Raw genomic sequence first — 19,310 nt, 5'->3', positions numbered from 1 at the left:
TTGGAAAACTCACTGATCAAAAAATAATTAGTCCTCTTGCCTTTGATGTTCAGGTGAAAATACTGGTGAATTTGGGGTTGATGAGGAACAAATGCTGGGATTTGCTTCAAAACCTCTGTCCCACTAAGCAAAAATTCAAGGAGTTGTAAATAAAGCTGGGCACACTTGAAAAATATATTTTTCCCCATACATACTCTCAGGAGTTCCTCCGATATCCTCAGATTCAGAGAGTTTGGGGTTTGTAAATTTAAAAAATGGCCCTCCATAAGGAGTGGCAAGAGTAAACAAGCTCAAAGAAACTACATTTGGTGCATGTTAACCACCTAAGTACCTCCTTTGCCTAGAAAACAGCCGCCTGTTTTCATTCGTCATCACTGGACCTCAGGAAGCCAGGCCTCAGCCAGCACCTGGTGACGCTGATGACCCCCCAGGTCTCACAGCGGCGGCAATTAGCCTGAGCCTTCTCCTTTAAGAAGCTGACTCACGTGGACGCTGTGTTGTGTGCTCTCAGCTGGGAAGGGGAGGTGGATCCTAAGTCTCTTCACATTGGACACCCCTGGAGAGGGGGCAGAGTGCTCCTCTTTGATTGGCTGTACGAGTCCAAGGTGTCGGGTCAGGGGCGGGGCGAGCTGCCGGGAGCTTGCCCGGAGTCTGAAGCTTCTGCGAGGGGTTGGCATCGCCGCGGAGGGGAGCTGGAGAAGGGGGTTGGGTGAACCAGAGAAGGGGCGTGGCCCAGCGGAAGGGGCTGGGTCCTAGGGAGGAGGCAGGGCCTAGAAATGAAGGACGTTCTGGGCCAATCGGGACAACCGACTGTTTGAGGGGCGGAGTTACTCCGGGTGATTGACACCGAGGCCCAACCAGGGAGAGGCGGGGCCAAGGCCCGGGCCTGACTAAACCTAGAGACTAGGGAGGCCGAGGGGCTTCATCCTGAGGAGGAAGGGCCGCAGGCAGCCGCGGAACTCACAGCCGCTCGGGGTAAGACTGGCGGGGGCTGGGCTCGGGGCCCTCCGGGGAGCCACCTAGGTCGGCGGCTTCGAATCAGCCCGGGGTGGGGGCCCAGGCAGGAAGTACCTCTTCCTCGTCGCGCTACCCCTAGGGTCCCAGCGAGCCGCCCCGGGCCATGAAGGGCGGCCCCCGGCCAACGGGGCTGCGGGCCGGCGAACTGAGCTGTTTCTTCTTTGTGAGGCCCAGGCGCCGCAGCTGCCGTCGGCCCGCCCCCGCCGCGCAGCCGGGACGACCAGCGCGACCGTCACGGCCGCGACCCTCAGCTCGGCGTCCGCCCTCCGGTTCCAGCCATTCCCCCCCGGCGCCGCCTCGGAGTCCCTGCCGGCCGCGGCCGAGGCCTCCCGCGTCTCCTCCTGGGCACTTTGGCCGGCGATTTCCCCCCTCTCGGCTGCCCCGCCCCCACGGGCCGCGACCCCGCCGCAGTATCGGGGGCGCGCCGCGGGCTCGGCGCCGCGGTGGTAGGCGGGAGGTCTGCCGCCTCGCCGCGCCCCTGTCCCCGGAGTGAAGTGCGAACTCGGCTCCGAGTGGCAGGGCCGTGAGGACGCCCGGCGAGGCCTGTCCTTAGAGAGGACCACGTCCGCGGCCGACTGGTGTTGCCGCGGGCCGAGGGCGCCGTTGGCTTTTGTTTCCCGCCCCGCGGGGTGGGCGTCTGCCCCCCGGCTGAGCGGAGGGGAGAAGCCCCCGCGGGCGCGGTGTGGCTGTGGGACGGCCGGGGGGCGCGGCAGGGCCCCGCGCCGCCGCCCGCTCAGCTGTGGGGACGGGTGTTTGTTGTTCCGCGGAAGGCCCCGCGCCCCGGCCCCTCCCTATTGGCCGGCGGCGTCACGTGCCCGCAATCAGCTGGGCCCAGCCGGGGCTGCGGGCAGCGCTGAGCTGGCGGGGCCTGGGCGGCCACGGGCCCGAAGAACTCGGCCTCCGCGTCCGGGTCCCGCGGCCGCCCCGCGCGCCCTTCCTCCTCGCTGCCAGGAGGTCGGCGCGCTCTTGCAGCCCCTCCATTCTCCACTCCTGTTAGGTAGGTGGGGCCGGGAGGACTGTGAGCAGCAGGAGTTGGAACCTGGACTGCTGCAAAGATCTGTTTAATCCTCACGCCGCCTATCAATCCTCCCTCCCTCCGAGGGAGAGGCTGGAGCGTGTACAGCTCATTTATTTTTAATTTTTTTTTCTGTTAACAGAACCCTGTTGGTAACCTGAGGATTTTTATTCCAGGTTTCCTTGACAGGTGGAAAACCTGAAGTAACCTCAGGCTAACCTTAGTGGTTTTTTTTTTAGAAAATTAGACTTGCTGGTGAAGTCGCGGGGTAATAGGATATTGGCTATTTTTTTGCACAGCCACATAGGAAGTGTTTCAGCTGCTTTCCAACACAGGGTACATATTTATGCCAGATGTGAAGTGTCTTGGTGTATTCTTTTCCTAAAAGTTTATTGCATACTTGTGCTGTGTTAGGTAAGAAGGAAATTGCAAAAAAAAAATTTAGAATTGTTTCTCTTACAGCTAACAATTTAGTGAAGAGTCGTAGGCAGATGGCAGTTGAGTAACAATGCAAAGTTAAATATTAGTTATGAAATGAGTGTTATGAGAGATCAAAAATAGGGCAGTGAGCGATGAAGTAAGGTGAATTTGGAAGTGTTCTGAAGTGGATTGGTATTGATTGGTATTGATTAGAGCTAGAAGATGAAGAGGCTTTGGGTTCTATTAGCAAACAGAGGCCTAGGAGCAAAAACAAAGGCTTAGAGCATGTACAAATAATTGTACAGAGAAGGTGAAGCTTGTGCAAGTTGGCACACAAAATATTTTCCAAATATCCCATTATTTTTATGGGTATACACTGGAACACCAGCTAGACTATATAGCTCCTTGGAAAGGATTGATGTCTACCTTTTTAGAGGGTGTCCTCACCCAGCTCAGTGCCCAATACAGGCCTACTAGTTGACTTTTTGTTTTTTAATGATTATCTCTAGGAACTATCTTATCTGTAGGAGAGGGAGATGACGAGTAAATTATTTAACTCTATACAAGGGCACTGAAGTGAATTAGATTTTAACAACTTTCCTAAAAAGATTAGTAAAATCCATGTGGGTTTTACTAAAATAATATCTGGTTAGGTCATTGAGGATTTACCCCTAGACTTATTTGCCTTTTCTTATGCTCTACTTAAGTGGTAGAAGAGAATAAAACGTTTAGAAGCAATAAAAGGGAGAAGGAAATAAGGCCAAAATTAAAACTAAAAGAAGAGCTTTAGCTACCAGCCTGCAAAAAAAACAGTCCATGAGACATGAAGCTAGTCCTAAATATAATCATGAGTTGTGAAGATAGTCCTAAGTATATTTGTGCCCAGAATGCCATTTTCAGTTATAAAGTATCTAAGTGACGGTATAAATCAATACCAGTTTCTCTGGTAATCCTGTGTAGTAATGTCTGGGTAAAGTAGGAACTGATCTTAGCTGTGACATGAACTTGCCATTTGACACCTGTATCAGGAAACCAGGTAGTTAAATTATACTCCAGTCTATTCAGTGTGAGACTGTTTGACTCATAGTATTGCATCTCAACAAATTAGAGATTTTGAATTTGTCTTGGCAAAAGACTGGGGAGGTTACCAACTTGGATTGTTTAGATGACTCACTGAGTTACATGACTAGTCTTATTTTCTAGTGATGACTAAACAAAAAGTGTTATAGAAATACAGTAAACTTGAAAAACATTTAACAACAACAAATACATTATTTGAGGATACAGAACAAAAATATAAAAGTTACAGTCAAATGGAGACCTGATTCCACCACCAGAAAATCATTTAACATAGCAAAGGAAACTGGTCAGGTATTGCAAAAGAATTAACGAAAAAGAAAGCACAGCTTTCTTGTGTAACCGAAACCTTGGCTTGGTGAGTATTTTGTACAAAAATCGGAAAATTGGTTTGTGGATAAAACTCAATTTGTTATTTTCCTTTGTAGCTTTTCAATAGAATTTGGTTACAAATCACTATGAAAATAATTAATGAGATTACAATAACATTAAATGTTAATTATAGTAATCAACCCAGCACTGTTAAAAGTTCCTTGGGTTTTGTTCCTTTCTTCGTTTTGGAGAGACTCAAAACCAGAAATACAAGCATGCTGCTTCATGTTTCCATTTTAGCTGAACCTTTTGCAAAACAAGCTCTCCTGAATGGCAGATTCCTTTAACCCTTTCTGTACTAGGTTTCCTGCCGGTGAGGCTCGTATCCTACCTTTGCCCACCACCACCTTCTGGTCTCAGTTCTGGTGGTTTGTGTTTTCTGTGGTCTTTGGAAAGTCTATCTGTGAAGTAGTTCCTTAGAGATGCAAATCAACACCTACTATTCTTCTTGGTATTTTTAGGGCTGGTATGTGCTGCCTCCCTTAGGGTATTCTACTTGCCAGAGTTGAATCCAAATTGGATTATTAATTACAGGGAGGCAAGTACCTATTTTAAGACCTAGCACTGTGACACTAATAATTTGAGATGCTTCAAAAAGCATCTAACTTCCCTCCTTGTAATTTCTGTCACCTGGTCACTTAGCTTTTCAGTAATTAACAGGAGGTGAAGCTAGTCAATTGTTATTTGTTTTATATTGTTTCTGAGCCTTGCTTTCTTGATCTGTAATAGCAGAGGGAAGTGGAATGGTGAAGAAGGTAATCTATTTTACTAGATGAACCTTTATTTAACATTTACTTTGTGCCAGGCACTGTTCTAAGAGTGTATTATCTCTCCAATTCTCACAACTCAGGTGGATACTACAATTCCATTTTACAGGTGAGGAAGGGAAAGATACAATCCCCAAAGTTTACACAGCTTTTAAGGCACAGAACTGAGATTTGAACTCGGGCAGTCTAACTCAAGAGTTCAACTATCTGAGCTATATTGTTTAAATCCTGGGGGTGAGGAGAGAGTAAGGCAGAAGCTGGGTATATATTATCTATTTTTATAATCTTTTTATAGTTGATCTTCAGCATGCTGAACTGATTACAGAAAATTAAAGATTTTAGCTAGTAAAAACCATTAAAAAAAAGGGAGCAGGATTAAATTGACCTTCTCAAATACTTACATTGATCCTTGAACCTGAATGCTAACCAAATTTACTTTGTCTGAGAAAGACTGCCTGCTTTCTAAATGAAAGGCTCTTTCACTGTCTGAACAGATTTTTAACCCTTTGCAGTCGTTTGTCTACTCTCAGCCACCAAAGCTTTTTTACTGTTCCGGTCATATGTCTGCTCTCAGCCACCATAGCCAGGAACCGTACGAATCTTAACTCTGTTCATTCATGTATCAGTTCATAATTTCTCTGAAAGCTCTTAAGTGTCTAAGCGACCTTGTCACGAACCAAAACATTGCCCCGACAAATCGGAGATATCGAAACTCAATATAAACAAACGCGGTCGTTCCACACTCGCCATGCAAAACACCGTGGCGAGTCAGTTGCCTTTTGAGAGTGAAGAAATCGACAAACTTCGGAGATACTTCGCAGAATTTCAAATAAAGCTTTACAAATTACGTTTAAGTGTAATTAGGCATTCTCACTTGTTAAGATATTTCAAAATAATACTCCAAAATGGCAAAAAGAAAGTTACCGAAGGAAGTGTACTGCGAATCTGAAAGTAACGATGAAGAGTTTTATTTTGGCACCTTGAATACTGACTCTGACGTAGAAAATGATAACGTTTGTAGTGATTCTACTAGTAGTGATGTAGTTCCAAAAAAGAATTAATAAATCTTGTTTATCCTTCATAATCTTGCATGTTATGTATCACTGCTCTTTCAATGGAAATTAATTCTGACCAGTACGACACCCATGTCCAAATTTAATATGACCGCAAAAGGTTAAGCAGGGGTTTTGGGTATACTTTCTGTTAATGGCTAGGTAGTGAATATTGTAATCTTTGTAAACCATAGGGTTTCAGTTGCAACTACTCAAACTCTGCCATTGAAGTGAGAAAGCAGCCGATTATAAATAAATATGCAGGTGTTTGTGTCCCAATAAAACTTTGTTTAAGACACTGGAAATTGAATTTCATGTAATTTTCATGTGTCACAGAATAGTCTTCTTTTGATTTTTCTCCCCTACCATTTAAAAGTGTAAAATTCTTAGCTTATGGGCCATACAGAAACAAGTGGTGAGCTGCATTTTGCCCACAGACCTTAATTTGCTGACCCCTGCTTTTAAGGAAATTATTTAGCAATGAGCCAGACCAAAGAATAAGCTACCGTAATACTTAATTTGTGTGTGTGTGTGTGTGTGTGTGTGTATGTGTATGTATTAATACCACTAATGAAAGTGGAATTTGCAATGAAAAGATATCCAAAAAAATGAAATATTTAAGTATAAATCTCACAAAATGTATACAAGATCTTTATGAGGAAAAGTATAAAACTCTAATGAAATCAAGAACTAAATAAATGGAGAGAGATTTCATGTTCATGGATATGAAGAATCAATGTTGTCAAGATGTCAGTTTTTCCTAACTTGATCTGTAGATTCAATGCAGTCCTAATCAAAATCCCAACAAGTTACCTTGTGAATATGAACAAACTGCTTCTAAAATTTCTATAGAGAGGCAAAAGACTCAAGCGTAGACAACGCAGTATTGAAGAAGAATAAAGTAGGAAGACTTGACACTACCTGACTTGTAGACTTGCTATAAAGTGATAGTGATCAAGATTATGTGGTATTAGCAAAAGAATAAGACAAATAGATCAGTGGGACAGAATAGCCCAGAAATAGGCCCATAGAAATATGGTAATCTGATCTTTGACAGAGAAGCAGGGCAATACAGTGGAGCAAAGATAGCCTTTTTACTAAGTGGTGTGGGACAACTGTACATCCATGTGCAAAAAAATTGAATCTAGACAAACACCTTACACCCCCTTCAAAAAAAAATTCAAAATGGATCATGGGACTAAATGAAAAAAGCAAAACTAAAAAACTAGAACATAAGAGAAAACCTACATGGTCATGGGTACAGCAGTGACTTTAAATGTAACACCAGTGGCATGATCCATGAAATAAATAATTGGTAAGCTTAAGTTTATTAAAATTTAAAACTGCTCTGTGAAAGACAACGTCAAGAAAATGAGAAGACAGGCCACAGACTTGGAGAAAATATTTGCAAAAGGCATATCTTATAAAGGACTACTGTCTAAAACATAAAAAAAACCACAACGAAAAACAAGAAAACCTGTTTAAAAAATGGGCCAAAGACTTTGACAGAAATCTCACCAAAGACATGGCAAGCAGCATGTGAAAAGATGCCCCACATTATATGTAATCATGGAAATGTGAATTAAAACAAAAATGAGATACCACTACACACCCAATAGAATGGTCAAAATCCAGAACACACACCACCAAATGCTGCCTAGGATATAGCCCGAGATGTCAAACTCACAGCCCACCACAAATATTTTTGCGGCCCAGCCAATATAACAGTATGTAAGAAACATACCGTTTTAATTAAAATTTCGTAACCTAATTTTTACAATATCCTGTTATACATAATTAATAAGAAACTACAACGTTCGCACCATTTCTCTCCACTAATAACTAGCAGCGAATATTAGCAGCCGATTGCCACATCATTAGTCTTGTACTGACTTGTTTGTTGTGCGCAACAGGAAATATTTCGCTTTCAGAGGACAAGATAGGTTTATTTGTGTTATACTTATTTATGCAGTTATTCAGTGTCTGGTAAGTTAATGTTCAAGAAAAAATACTAATTTTTATTAAAATGTTCTATTTTATGTGAACAATTAATTACTCATTTAAGTTCTTTGTATTCAGCATGTCTATTGAAATAAACCTATGTTTCTATCAAAATTGAAGTTTTTGGGGTTTTTTTGCGGCCCACATAAACTTAAACCTTGTTTATTTGGCCTATGTTATCTTTGAGTTTGACATGCTTGGTGTAGGTTCATTATAACAGATGGACCATTCTGGTGGGGGATATTGATAATGAGGGAGACTATGCATGTGTGGAGCAGGAGATATATAGGAAACCTACCCTAATTTGCTCTGAACCTGTAATTGCTCTAAAAATTTAAATCTCAATTTAAAAATAGTCTTTTTAGAAAATTGTTTTATTGTTTTGGATTCAAACTACATTCCTGGACACTGTCATGGATTTCTAAACAGTTTAGTTTCTATATTTTTATTGATTTCAGAGAGGAAGGGAGAGGGAGACAGAAATTGAAACATCAATGATAAGAGAGATTCATGGTTTGGTTGCCTTGAGCCAGAACCCGGGCATGTGCCCTTGACAGGAATCGAACCTGGGACCCTTAAGTCCACAGGCTGACACTCTATTTACTGAGTCAGACCAGCTAGGACTCATGGATTTCTGAAAGAGAAGTCCCCTCCCCCCTTTTAAAAAATAGATTCTATAAATCCTGTAAATTTCTAAAAAGTTAAATAAAAAGGGAGAGGTCCTAAAATGTGATCACTTCCCCAGAGTCTCCTATTAAAATAGTAATTGAAAATTCTAGGTTGTAAATGTGCTATTTGTTGAAGGGGGAGGAAATCATATATACTAGTAATATAAAAGGCTAATATGCAAATTGACTAAATGGTGGAGTGACCAGTCGCTATGACACACACCGACTACCACGGGGCAGATGCTCAATTCAGGAGTTACCCCCTGGTGGTCAGTGTGCTCCCACAGGGGGAGTGCTGCTCAGCCAGAAGCCGGGCTCACGGTTGGCGAGTGCATTGGTGGTGGTGGGAGCCTCTCCTACTTCCGTGGCAGTGCTCCAAGGACTCCTGGGGGGGGGGGGGGTGTCTGAGGGATCCTGGATTGCTAGAGGGCTCAGGCCAGGCTGAGGGGTCCCCTGTCCCCCCAGTGCATGAATGTTGTGCACAAGGCCTCTAGTAACTAAAATAATGATCTGTATATCATGAATTTCACTTATATTTTCAACCTGGCCCCTCACTGTTTCCAATAATTTCAAATAAACTGATAATAGGCTCCCAGCTAAACAATCAAGTTTGGTACTTCTCTTATTTCAACCTTTTAGGGATTTTAGTAACCTGGAACTAAGAAAAGCTAATATCAAAGAGGCCTTATTTATAAAATTATCTGGGAATGGTAGTTACAGAAATTCAGATTATTAAATTACTGGGTTTTCTTGAAAGTTGAGAAGGAAGAAAACATCTTAAAGCTTTAACTTTGGTTATAAACTTGAACTTCAACACCAACAGATATCAAAACATGCATCTTATTACTTAAGGACACACTAAGATGGCCCCCAGAATCAACACAGAGAAGCAGGTCACTTTTAAGATGTTTTAGAGTCATGTGGTTGAAGAGATTTTGAAATGTTCTGACTCCAAGCAAGGTGATTAGCATATTTGGGAAATACTTTAAATGTAAAACAATCAGAAAGTAGATCAGTGGCTGGCTGTGGCTAGAGATGGGAAGAGGAATTAACTGCAGAAGGGTTTGTGGGAATTGGGGGAGGTGATGGAAATAATTCTAAAGCTGGTTTGTGGTGCTGATGGCACACTTTATAAATATACTAAAAGCCATTCAGTTTTACACATACAGTGGCTAATTTTATGGTATGCATGTATTCCTTTAAAAATATGGCATTTTGTTTTGTTTTAACGAATCAGCTATATTCTGTCCTGTCAGAAAAAAAGTTTCAAAGTTTGTAATCTATATGAGCCCATGTTTTTTGTAACACTATCTAATTTAGCACAAATGGGACCTGTGATTGTATGGTGGATTTGATAATATACTCCACACTCCCTAACTACAAGACATTTATCTAGAAGTGATGAGAATTTGAATTAAGACATTGACTAGGGAGAGGGAGGTAAGACCTCTAAAAGAGATTTAGGAGGTATTGCCGATTTTGTGATTTCTTCTAAGAATTTGCCAGGGTTTCTAGTTTAGGAGAGTGTGTGATTGGAATTGCCATCAACCAAGATAGGGAATACAGGATCACCATGGAGGCAGGAGGGGTACATGATAAATGGAGCAAGATGTAGTTCAGATACCAGTCATATAATCTTTATTCCTCTACAAAAGGGAGGTAATAAATACCTACTTTAGAAATTGTCGAGGTTAAGTATGTAAAGTACCAGAGGCAGTGTCCCATACAGTGTAGACTAGCCTTGGGCAAACTACGGCCGGCCGATCCTGCTGTTTGCAATGAATAAAACTAAAAAAAAAAAAAAAAAAGACCGTACCCTTTTATGTAATGATGTTTACTTTGAATTTATATTAGTTCACACAAACACTCCATCCATGCTTTTGTTCTGGCCCTCCAGTCCAGTTTAAGAACCCATTGTGGCCCTCGAGTCAAAAAGTTTGCCCACCCCTGCTCAAGAGGCTGCCATCAATCAGTATGCCACTTACTATTTAAGACATAATACCTTAATCAGACCTCTCTGAACCTGGATGATATGCTGAACTCTTCCTTAGACCTAATGATTATTTAGTGTCTACACCAGGGGTGGGCAAACTTTTTGACTAGAGGGCCACAATGGGTTCTTAAACTGGACCAGAGGGCCGGAACAAAAGCATGGATGGAGTGTTTGTGTGAACTAATATAAATTCAAAGTAAACATCATTACATAAAAGGGTACGGTCTTTTTTTTTTTTTTTTTAGTTTTATTCATTTCAAACTGGCTGGATCCGGCCTGCAGGCTGTAGTTTGCCCATGGCTGCTCTTGAGAGTTTGGATAGTGTAAGTCAGTAGTAAGTTCTTTCTAGCCCTGCAAAGCTAAGGCTTAACACTTGGAATCTAATGACCCTACAGAGGTTTTCCTACTTCTCAAGAGCTTTGACAGCAAGTGGTGTTTGCTTGCTTTTGCTAGATTCCATGGCATTTTAGCTTATCCCTTTTGGCAAATAAGAACAGTTTTCTTATGAAAACTACATTTTACAGTTATATCCAATAAATATAAACATATAAATGGCGGCCACAATTAGGAATGGTGATTTTGCACTGATATATTTGGTTTTGGTAATGAATCATATAATTGACTACAGTAAAAATACTTGGGTAAAAGAGTAAAAAATAGACAGAATTTGAGGCAGGGAGAAGGAAGCATGTTAAATCTGTTTACCCCACTTACGAATAAAGAGTTTGCCTGTATCCAGTAGCAAATGATCACAGCTATATTGTAATTTTGAACCAAAGGTAGAATGTTGTAGGCAAAAGGCATAGGGAAAGTTCATTTTGAAATCCAGTACATTTTCCACAATAGCATTGTATTAGCCATGGTCAGTTCAAAAACATCTAGTTTCTCCTGCATTATGGTTGAAATAAATCACAACATGCTTTTTTATTTTTAGTTTGAAGTAATCAGCTTTAAAGTAATAAGTTCCAGAAACCCACGCTGGAAGCTAAATCACTGTACAAATACTAGTGTTCAGAGAAATATGGAATCTGAGTGTTATCGGTGGAATTGGAGTTCTTGAGTGACAGAGGAAAAGAATTTCCGAGTCCGTCCGCCCTCCCCCTCCCCCCACCATGGGAGGATGGCTGCTGTTAGAAATCTTTATTGATGATGAAAAATGAAGAGGTTCCCCTTCAAGGTCCCACCTTTGTCCATCTTGTCACGGAAAAAGTCCAATTTTGTCTTCACTGGGGCTAGAACAAAGGCCACTGCCCAGAATTTCTGCTCTTACATTAAAGTACTAGTACAGTCCAATCTAGCATCTGGCTAGCTTAGCGTGTGTTTCCAGCTGCAGTCCATTGTGTGTGGGGTCCACATTGCTATGGAGAGAGAGCAGGTGAGTGCAGGTCACAGAGCAAGAGAGAACAAGAGCAAGATCCAGGGAACTCGAGGGATTTTTTTACTGGGAGCTTCTTCAAACTAACCAATTAACTCTCCAAGATCTTGCACACTTCTGATGGGTTCCATTATTCCCCTGGCTAGACTGACAGGCAAGCACCTTCCCTACATCTTCCTTACTTCTGTGCTCCCCTATCTTCCCCCAACAGTCCAGTACTGGATGGGGGAAGGGAGGGGTGTTAATCCCCTTGGAGGAATAATACTGTGTGAAGCTGTAGCTTCCTGGTGAAACTTTGCAGGTAAACATGCTTACAAAGTCTGGCCTCCCCTTACTTCCCTTTTTTAATATTAACTTGCTAATTATGATGATAACATGAAGACTATGTCTTAAAAGGTAAGACTGTAAAATCTTGTTGTTGGTTATTTTCTGTAAAGGATCAGTAGTAAGAAACATGACCAAAATCAACTCACAGGATTGATGAATGATTTATTTCTATCTAGACTAGGGGCCCCGTGCACAAATGTGTGCACTTTGAAAGGAACTGTGGGGGCCACGAGGCTATGGTGGACACAGGGGTGGGTCTCGACCCATCCTCTGTGCCCCCGCCGCGGGCCCTGGTCCCGCCGCCTCTCCCAATCGCTGACAGTGCCAGCCCCACTCGCACCTGCTGACAGTGTGGAGTGATTGGGGCTGGTGCCAGCAGCAGGTGTGGGCAGGGCCAGCACCATCAGCGGGTGCTAGCTGCAGCTGCTGCCCCCAATCACCCCCCAGGAGCAGGGGGAGGTAGAGAAGCCCACAGGGGCGATCAGGGCCAGCAGCCGCCACTCACCCCACTGACAACGCTGGTCCTGCCATTCACCCCACTGACAGCACCGAGAGATTGGGACTGGCAGCGGGTGCAAGCACCGGGCAGAACGGTGGCACGAGGGAGCAAAGAATTTTCAGTAACCACCAGAGGCTTGCCCTGATGACAGTGACCGGTGCCCCACCTTGGTCTGGCGCCTCCTGGTGGTCAGCGCACATCATAGTGACCAGTTCGATTGTTCCGCCATTCAGTGTATTTGCATATTAGGGTTTTATATATACAGATAGATTCTTAAACTTAAATGTGTTATGTGATGTAGGATGGAGATTGAGCAAATGCAGTGAGAGATGTAAAGTTGTAACTACCTCTCAACTTTAGTTAGTTGTTGCTCTACATAAATACTTGCCCATGTTGCCAGGTATCCCCATTGTTTTTTTATAAAAAATAAAAAAAAAGACCAAAAAAACAGGTTCTTTAATGAAATCTCTCAAATCTTAAGTGGCAGCTCAACTGTTTTTTTTATTAACACATTAAGTGCCCTGTCAGTCACCGGTGACTGACACTACTCATCGGAAGACAAAACAGGCTGGGCACTTAACGTGTTAAAAATAAAACTGGTGCTCGCTTCAGTAGCACATATACTAAAATTGGAATGATACAGGGAAGATTAGCATGGCCCCTACGCAAGGATGACATGCAAATTAGTGAAGCATCCCATATTTCTTTTTTAAAGAATAAAACTGTGTAGGCCAAACAAAACATGGCCACATATGTTTTGTGAGAAAAGGGTTATTTGTCTGTTGTGTTCATTGCTCTATCCCTAAACCACCAAATGAATTCAGCCTGCAAGCCTCAAATTTGCAGCCTGTGACTTTGTAACAGCATTGTGTTCTTAAGCACCATCTGGAAAAAGTAATGCTATCATATTAAGGGCTGAAACAATAGGCAGTAAATCTTAGCTATTGTCCTTTTGTAGAAAGATAGAAAACTACCTATCATGTCTTAAGTCTCAGTGTTTTACCCAAGGTTTATTAATAGACATTCTTATTTGTGGACTGGTTTTCCTTTTACCAGTTATAAATTGTATATCAATAATCACATTTACTAATGGGCTACACATTAAAAAAAAAAAAAGGAGGCAGTTATAAATTGTACTTATATCCACCATTTGTTTTCCATTCCTTATTAAACTTCCATATTATAATGTTTAATGGGAGTCGTAATGATCTTTGTGATAATGGCATTTCAGATGGCATTAGAACTTCCAATGGCTGAGGAAGTTCACAGGTGTAAAGAGAAATGGAACTTTTTAAAATTTGTAATGGAATTTCCCCAAATTTAAGATGACAGTGGAATCTTTTTCATAGTGGCAACTATATTCTGCATGCCATTTCAAAGACGTATAATATTCAATATTTAAAACACAAGAGCTAACAACTACACCCAGGAATAAATTACTTTTTAAATGAAAGCTATAGTATAGTCTTGACTAGATCTAAGTTGGATTCAGAGTTTTCTCTCCTCCCACCCCCATGTTTCATCATGTCTGTGACTTAACCAGTATGATATATTAACTAAGTTATGTTATAATGGTTCATCTTTCCCTTCACTGTACTTGTTTTTTAGCCTTATGGCCAAGCTTAGACCATCTTGTGTGCCCTCCTCTTAGAGGAGGCAAAGTACAGTAATGGAATAAGTTTGGCTTTGAGTTGGGTTATTTGCATTCTTGTTATGATTTTTCTGTTAAAAGTTGTGTAAACTAGGACCAGATAATATCCTTGGATAATCTATAAAATAGGGGTGAGAGCCTCACAGACTTGCGACGGTTTTTGAAATAAGTGAAGTACCTAGTACAGTGCTCCATGGACTCAAACTTTACTATAATATTGGTGCCATCACCCCTATATTGTTGTAGATAACACTTGATGATCAGAAACCCACTTGTTTTGTGATTGTCCCTTTTTCTACTCTTATCTGATCAAGTCACTCACGTTGCACAAGTCTTTTCTCGAATTACCCATACTCACAATGTATACTTAACATTTGAGCTAAACCTTTTTTCTCATTTCTCTACCTGTGCTTTTCATCATTCCATTTCTGATATTCCACATTCTTACTCTTTTTTCATACCAACCAAAAGAGAAGCGATACCCTTTCTTTTTCTGCCTAAGCATGCTTAATTCCTTGGCTTACTGCTTCTAAAATATTCTTTTTTTTTTTTTCTTTAAAATATTCTTAGATTGCATGTGCCAATTTCTTGGTTCAGTGCATGAACTTTGGATACTTTTGTTCGGTCAGCTATTTCACATACTGAATATTATAAAACAGAGATCACATATATAAATGGTTCCCTGTGACCCCCACCAAGTAGATACTAACAATTTTTTTAAATCATAATGCATTTATTGTCCTTATCCATTTGCTCCTAGGTTTTTAGAACTTCAACTATAAAAATGGGCAGAATTTTCCTTGATCATATTGGTGGTACCCGTCTGTTTTCTTGTGCAAACTGCGATACGATTCTGACCAACCGCTCAGAACTCATCTCCACTCGATTTACAGGTGCCACTGGAAGAGCATTTCTTTTTAACAAGGTTTGTGGGAAAATCCGTTTCATTTCCTAAGTGGGTCAAGTGGTGGATATATTTGACAGTAGTTCCAGAATACTCCTCAGAACTTGGAGATACCAGGAAGGCTTAAGAATGAGAGCTGCAATCTGTAGAAATTATTACCCACTAACTTGTCTTTGAGTGGACCTTAGGAAGGTATTACTAGAATATGATTTTTTAAATTGGAAGTTGAAAGACTGTTATAATAAGAAGGGTAGTCTCCATTTAGAAAACATTAGTGTAAGAATTTAGTAGGGACTTCATAGACTATGGAAGGAAAGGGCTGAGACATCCCCATATTCCTGTCACTGATTTATTTTTATAGGGAGATAGCTTGACAATGCAAATGAATAAGAATCATCTAACCAACTTCCCTTGCTCTAATTTATGCTCACCAGTCATCCCTCTGATTATGATTTAGTTTATTACATAGGTTTGCTAACAGGAAGTTTACTCATTTACAAACAATTGTCTAATCTATCTGCTTCTCCAATTTCGGACTTGCTTTGAAATTAGTTGATGTGATATCTGCCTCCTGGAGTCTAATGTGTACTAGTGAGGTTGAATTTCCAAGTCTTTTAGGCTAGGAACAGAACTAGTACAAATGCATTGCTCTTAGAAGGTCATCTAAACTTCCCCAATGGACACCCTTCTGTTCAATTTAGAAACAAGTTTTTCTCTCAAAGAATTGGTAGTGTATACTCTTTGATCTTTATTTGGATATAGGGCAGGAGCTGGCACACCATGGCAGGCCAGCTTCCTGTGTTTTTTTAAAAAAATAAAGTTTAATGAAGCTCAGCCATGCTCATTCATTTATGTATTATCTATGGCTGCTTTTGTGCCACAACAGCAGGCTAAATACAATGAAGAATGTATTGACCTCAAAGCCAAAAATATTTATTATCTGGCCCTTTACAGAAAAGTAAAGTATAGCATATTCAGAATCATTGGCAATTCTTCTCAGATTCTTTGAACTCTCTTGAAAACAGTGTGTTGTCATGTATGATATAAAGTAGGCTTATCCTAGTCTGTATATAAAACGTATTTTCAGAAACAAATTCAGTAAACTTTTAAATAAAATACCTGTTGTGTACTAGGTCTTTTACATTGGTAGCCTTGTTTTGCACTCATGATTGAATAGTGAATAATAACAATTAGACACAACCCTACAATTTATGTATCAAAGTCAAGGACTCTTCTGTACAACTCAGAAATGTAACTAGTATTTATAGTGTGGATTAGACTAGTACATTAATGTGTGATCTCATTAGATGTCCAGTACAGTGCAATTCCAGATGTTTACCTGTCCCAGCAGCTTCTAAAAATAGCTCTTGGGAAGGGGTGTTGTAGGTCTGATAAAGTAACTGCTGTTTGCTTTTCTGAATTTGCTGTTAACTGCACCAACCAAGTATTGTGTACTTTTTGGCAAATAATTTACTTGCTTTTGCAATTTTGTTTTCACGTTTCTTAGGTAGTTAACCTGCAGTACAGTGAAGTGCAAGACCGGGTCATGCTTACTGGCCGCCACATGGTTCGAGATGTGAGCTGTAAAAACTGCAATAGCAAACTGGGATGGATCTATGAGTTTGCCACTGAAGACAGCCAGCGTTATAAGGAAGGCCGTGTGATCCTGGAACGTGCTCTAGTTCGAGAGAGTGAGGGTTTTGAGGAGCATGTACCATCTGATAACTCTTGAAGAAAAAGAGAGAACTTCATCTTTTCCCAGGTCTCCTTCACTGAAAACAAAAATCTACTTACATACACTGTCACCTTAGCACAGAGTCGGATTCATGAACTGCGGAACAAGAGGTTATGAGAATTTAAGATGGAACCTTTCTTTCTTTTTTTTAATTTTCTATTTTACATCCAACAACAGTATGTAGAGAGAATATTATGCAGATGCTGTTAAATTTTTTTCCCTACTTTTACATCTTGAGGCAGAATAATCTATCTGCAGCTACATGGTGGGCTATGTGAGAAAAAAATCTGCGCTATTAGAGTGGAAAAATGTGTTTTATGTAAATTTTGAAAGGAAAATGTGTTAAGAGCATGGTTTTTAAATGTATTTGGGCTTTATTTTAAAACTCTTTTTATTTCACTTGATTTGCTAGCTTCAGAGAAGAGATCCGAATTTGTGACCAGCGCTAAAGGTTCAGTGTTAGTATGGCTTGTGCTGGCCATTGTGCCATAATCTTGTGGAGATGAACCATAGCACCAGAGCCCATTCTTCCTTGTCGGTCTTGACCCAAAGATGCCACCATTCCTAGTTACTTGTCACCACGTAATTGGTGTTGATTGGAAACTTTTCCTGAAATGGGGCAGAACTGCTTGGTGTCCTTTCCATGTAACGTAAGCATAGTAATATAAATAAAGTAATAGTTGAATGTTTTTGGTCCTGTGTTGCTTTTAAAAAACATTCTTTAAAAGAGTAGTATATTTGATCATTTTCATATTACTGTTTCTTTTCAACTCTTAAGCTAAATTGACTGCTTATGAGATACTACTTTGTTTAAATTAAAGCATACTGTTTAAATCCCTACAGTATTGTATTTAGAAAACAGTTGAACAGAATGTCAATGTGCATTCATGCAGAAAGCATATCATCTGCATCTGTTCTAAAAGAGAGGGGGAGATGAAGCAGCCTGTCTAAAAATACTACTCTGCAAAGCATTTCAGCCTGTCCTCAGTTTTGCTTTGATTTTGACAAGTCTGTAGAGCCTAATAGTTTCATCAAAGGACTAGCTCTCATAAGCATTATTTTCTCAACTCTTTCCTAACTCAGCTATTGAAATTGAAGCTGTACTTGGTCCCTTCAAGTGGAAGGGAATCAAATTTGACTCAGGGTGTTAATCTTAGCCCAAAATTTACATTATGAACTATTAACATGTAAATGTTTCTTTATTCAAAGTATTTCTAGTAATCTAGTATTTGTTTCTGGTAGAGTAAATGACATTAAAATTGGCTAATTTGAATGGATGTTTGAGTGCCCAATTTATAGGTCTTTGTCTAAAGAGTAATTTATCTCAATTAGTAAGTCTGTCATTGATATTAGACGTAACTTGTCAGTACAGTTAAGATTAAATTTCTCTTACCTTTGGGCTCTTGGTTAGAGGCATAGAAATCTGGTTAGTAGGTATATAATGCATTTGAGATAAGTGGACACAAATTCTGTGTTTCCTTCACTGTGGACTAAATCTTCAAGCATTAAGAAACAAGATTCATTCCCATTCATTTCATACCGGTCTTTGATTATATGCAGATTCCTAGTAGCATGCCTTACTTATAGCACTGTGTGCATTTGCTGTTATAATAAAGTATATTTTGACTTGCATTGGTGCAATACTGCTACTTATTTTTCACTGATCCTTGTCTAGTAATCACCTTGTCTTAGTTTTATCTATGAACACATACATCATATCTTTGAATGGCCATAGCTGGCTTCAGTTGGCGCCAGGTGGCATTGTGGCTTAGTTAACTCTACTTAATTTACACCTGGGATATTTAATTCACCAGTATTAACTTTTCTGAGATTATTTTGCTTCAGATGCTGACAACTACAAAAACAACAAAAAAAGTCATATCGCTAGGTTAACTTTAAAGTGACTGAGGCAGATAACCACAACAAGCAATATGGAAGATACAGTCAGAATGGATTCTTTACAGAAAAGCCAACACATTCACTTGAGATAGAAAACCACTAATGAAAATGATAATTGCTTTGGGATGGGAAGATTAACCAAATAAGGTGAGTATACTGCAAAATAAGTAGGTTACTGAAGGGTGTACACATTAAGCTTTTCCCTTTAAAAACTTTAGAATCTTTCCTCTTAGTTTTAGGTGACAATGACTAAGTTGTTTTGATCTTAATGTGAATGCTTTTATTTAAAGAAACCCTAAGGTGAATATTGTGAGTAAAAAATATGCTAGTGATTATGCAGTGATTTAAGTTACAATTGTGACAAGCTATTTTGAGGTTGGAGGAGAAAAATAGTGTAGCCATGTCTGTTTTTTAGATTTACGTATTCATAAAAGTTATATGGGATGTTTAAATGTAGAGTCTGAGCCACAGCGCAAGCCTAAATCCGTCCACAGGTAGCTTTTGTTTGGGCAGGATTGGAAAACTACTGATTATAAAA

The 19,310-nt window shown here is 40.5% G+C and overlaps 1 protein-coding gene and 1 non-coding gene across 3 annotated transcripts; both read left to right on the top strand.

Moving 5' to 3' along the window:
* The first annotated feature begins 821 nt into the window (after positions 1-821).
* Positions 822-18,505, top strand: YPEL5 (yippee like 5). 2 transcript variants are annotated; one of them, XM_059660248.1, is made up of 3 exons: positions 822-975; positions 14,995-15,159; positions 16,646-18,505. In XM_059660248.1, the coding sequence occupies exons 2-3, from the start codon at positions 15,019-15,021 to the stop codon at positions 16,868-16,870; spliced, it is 366 nt and encodes a 121-aa protein (XP_059516231.1). In that variant the 5' UTR covers positions 822-975; positions 14,995-15,018; the 3' UTR covers positions 16,871-18,505. The 2 variants fall into 2 exon arrangements, with proteins under 2 accessions (XP_059516231.1, XP_059516232.1); XM_059660249.1 differs by lacking the exon at positions 822-975 and adding an exon at positions 1,832-2,014.
* Positions 13,183-13,289, top strand: LOC132214143 (U6 spliceosomal RNA). The gene has a single exon (XR_009448220.1). It is a non-coding gene; the product is annotated as a U6 spliceosomal RNA (small nuclear RNA).
* Positions 18,506-19,310: the final 805 nt, after the last annotated feature.

Source organism: Myotis daubentonii, chromosome 12 (genome assembly GCF_963259705.1).
Source record: "Myotis daubentonii chromosome 12, mMyoDau2.1, whole genome shotgun sequence".
Taxonomy (NCBI): Eukaryota; Metazoa; Chordata; class Mammalia; order Chiroptera; family Vespertilionidae; genus Myotis; species Myotis daubentonii.
This window is presented reverse-complemented; position numbering and strand designations above follow the sequence as displayed.

Bases quoted from the DNA above. Each gene is read 5' to 3' on its own strand.
- YPEL5 (XM_059660248.1), top strand. From the start codon at position 15,019: ATGGGCAGAATTTTCCTTGATCATATTGGTGGTACCCGTCTGTTTTCT. The intron at 15,160-16,645 runs GTTTGTGGGAAA...CACGTTTCTTAG, and splicing joins GAGCATTTCTTTTTAACAAG to GTAGTTAACCTGCAGTACAG.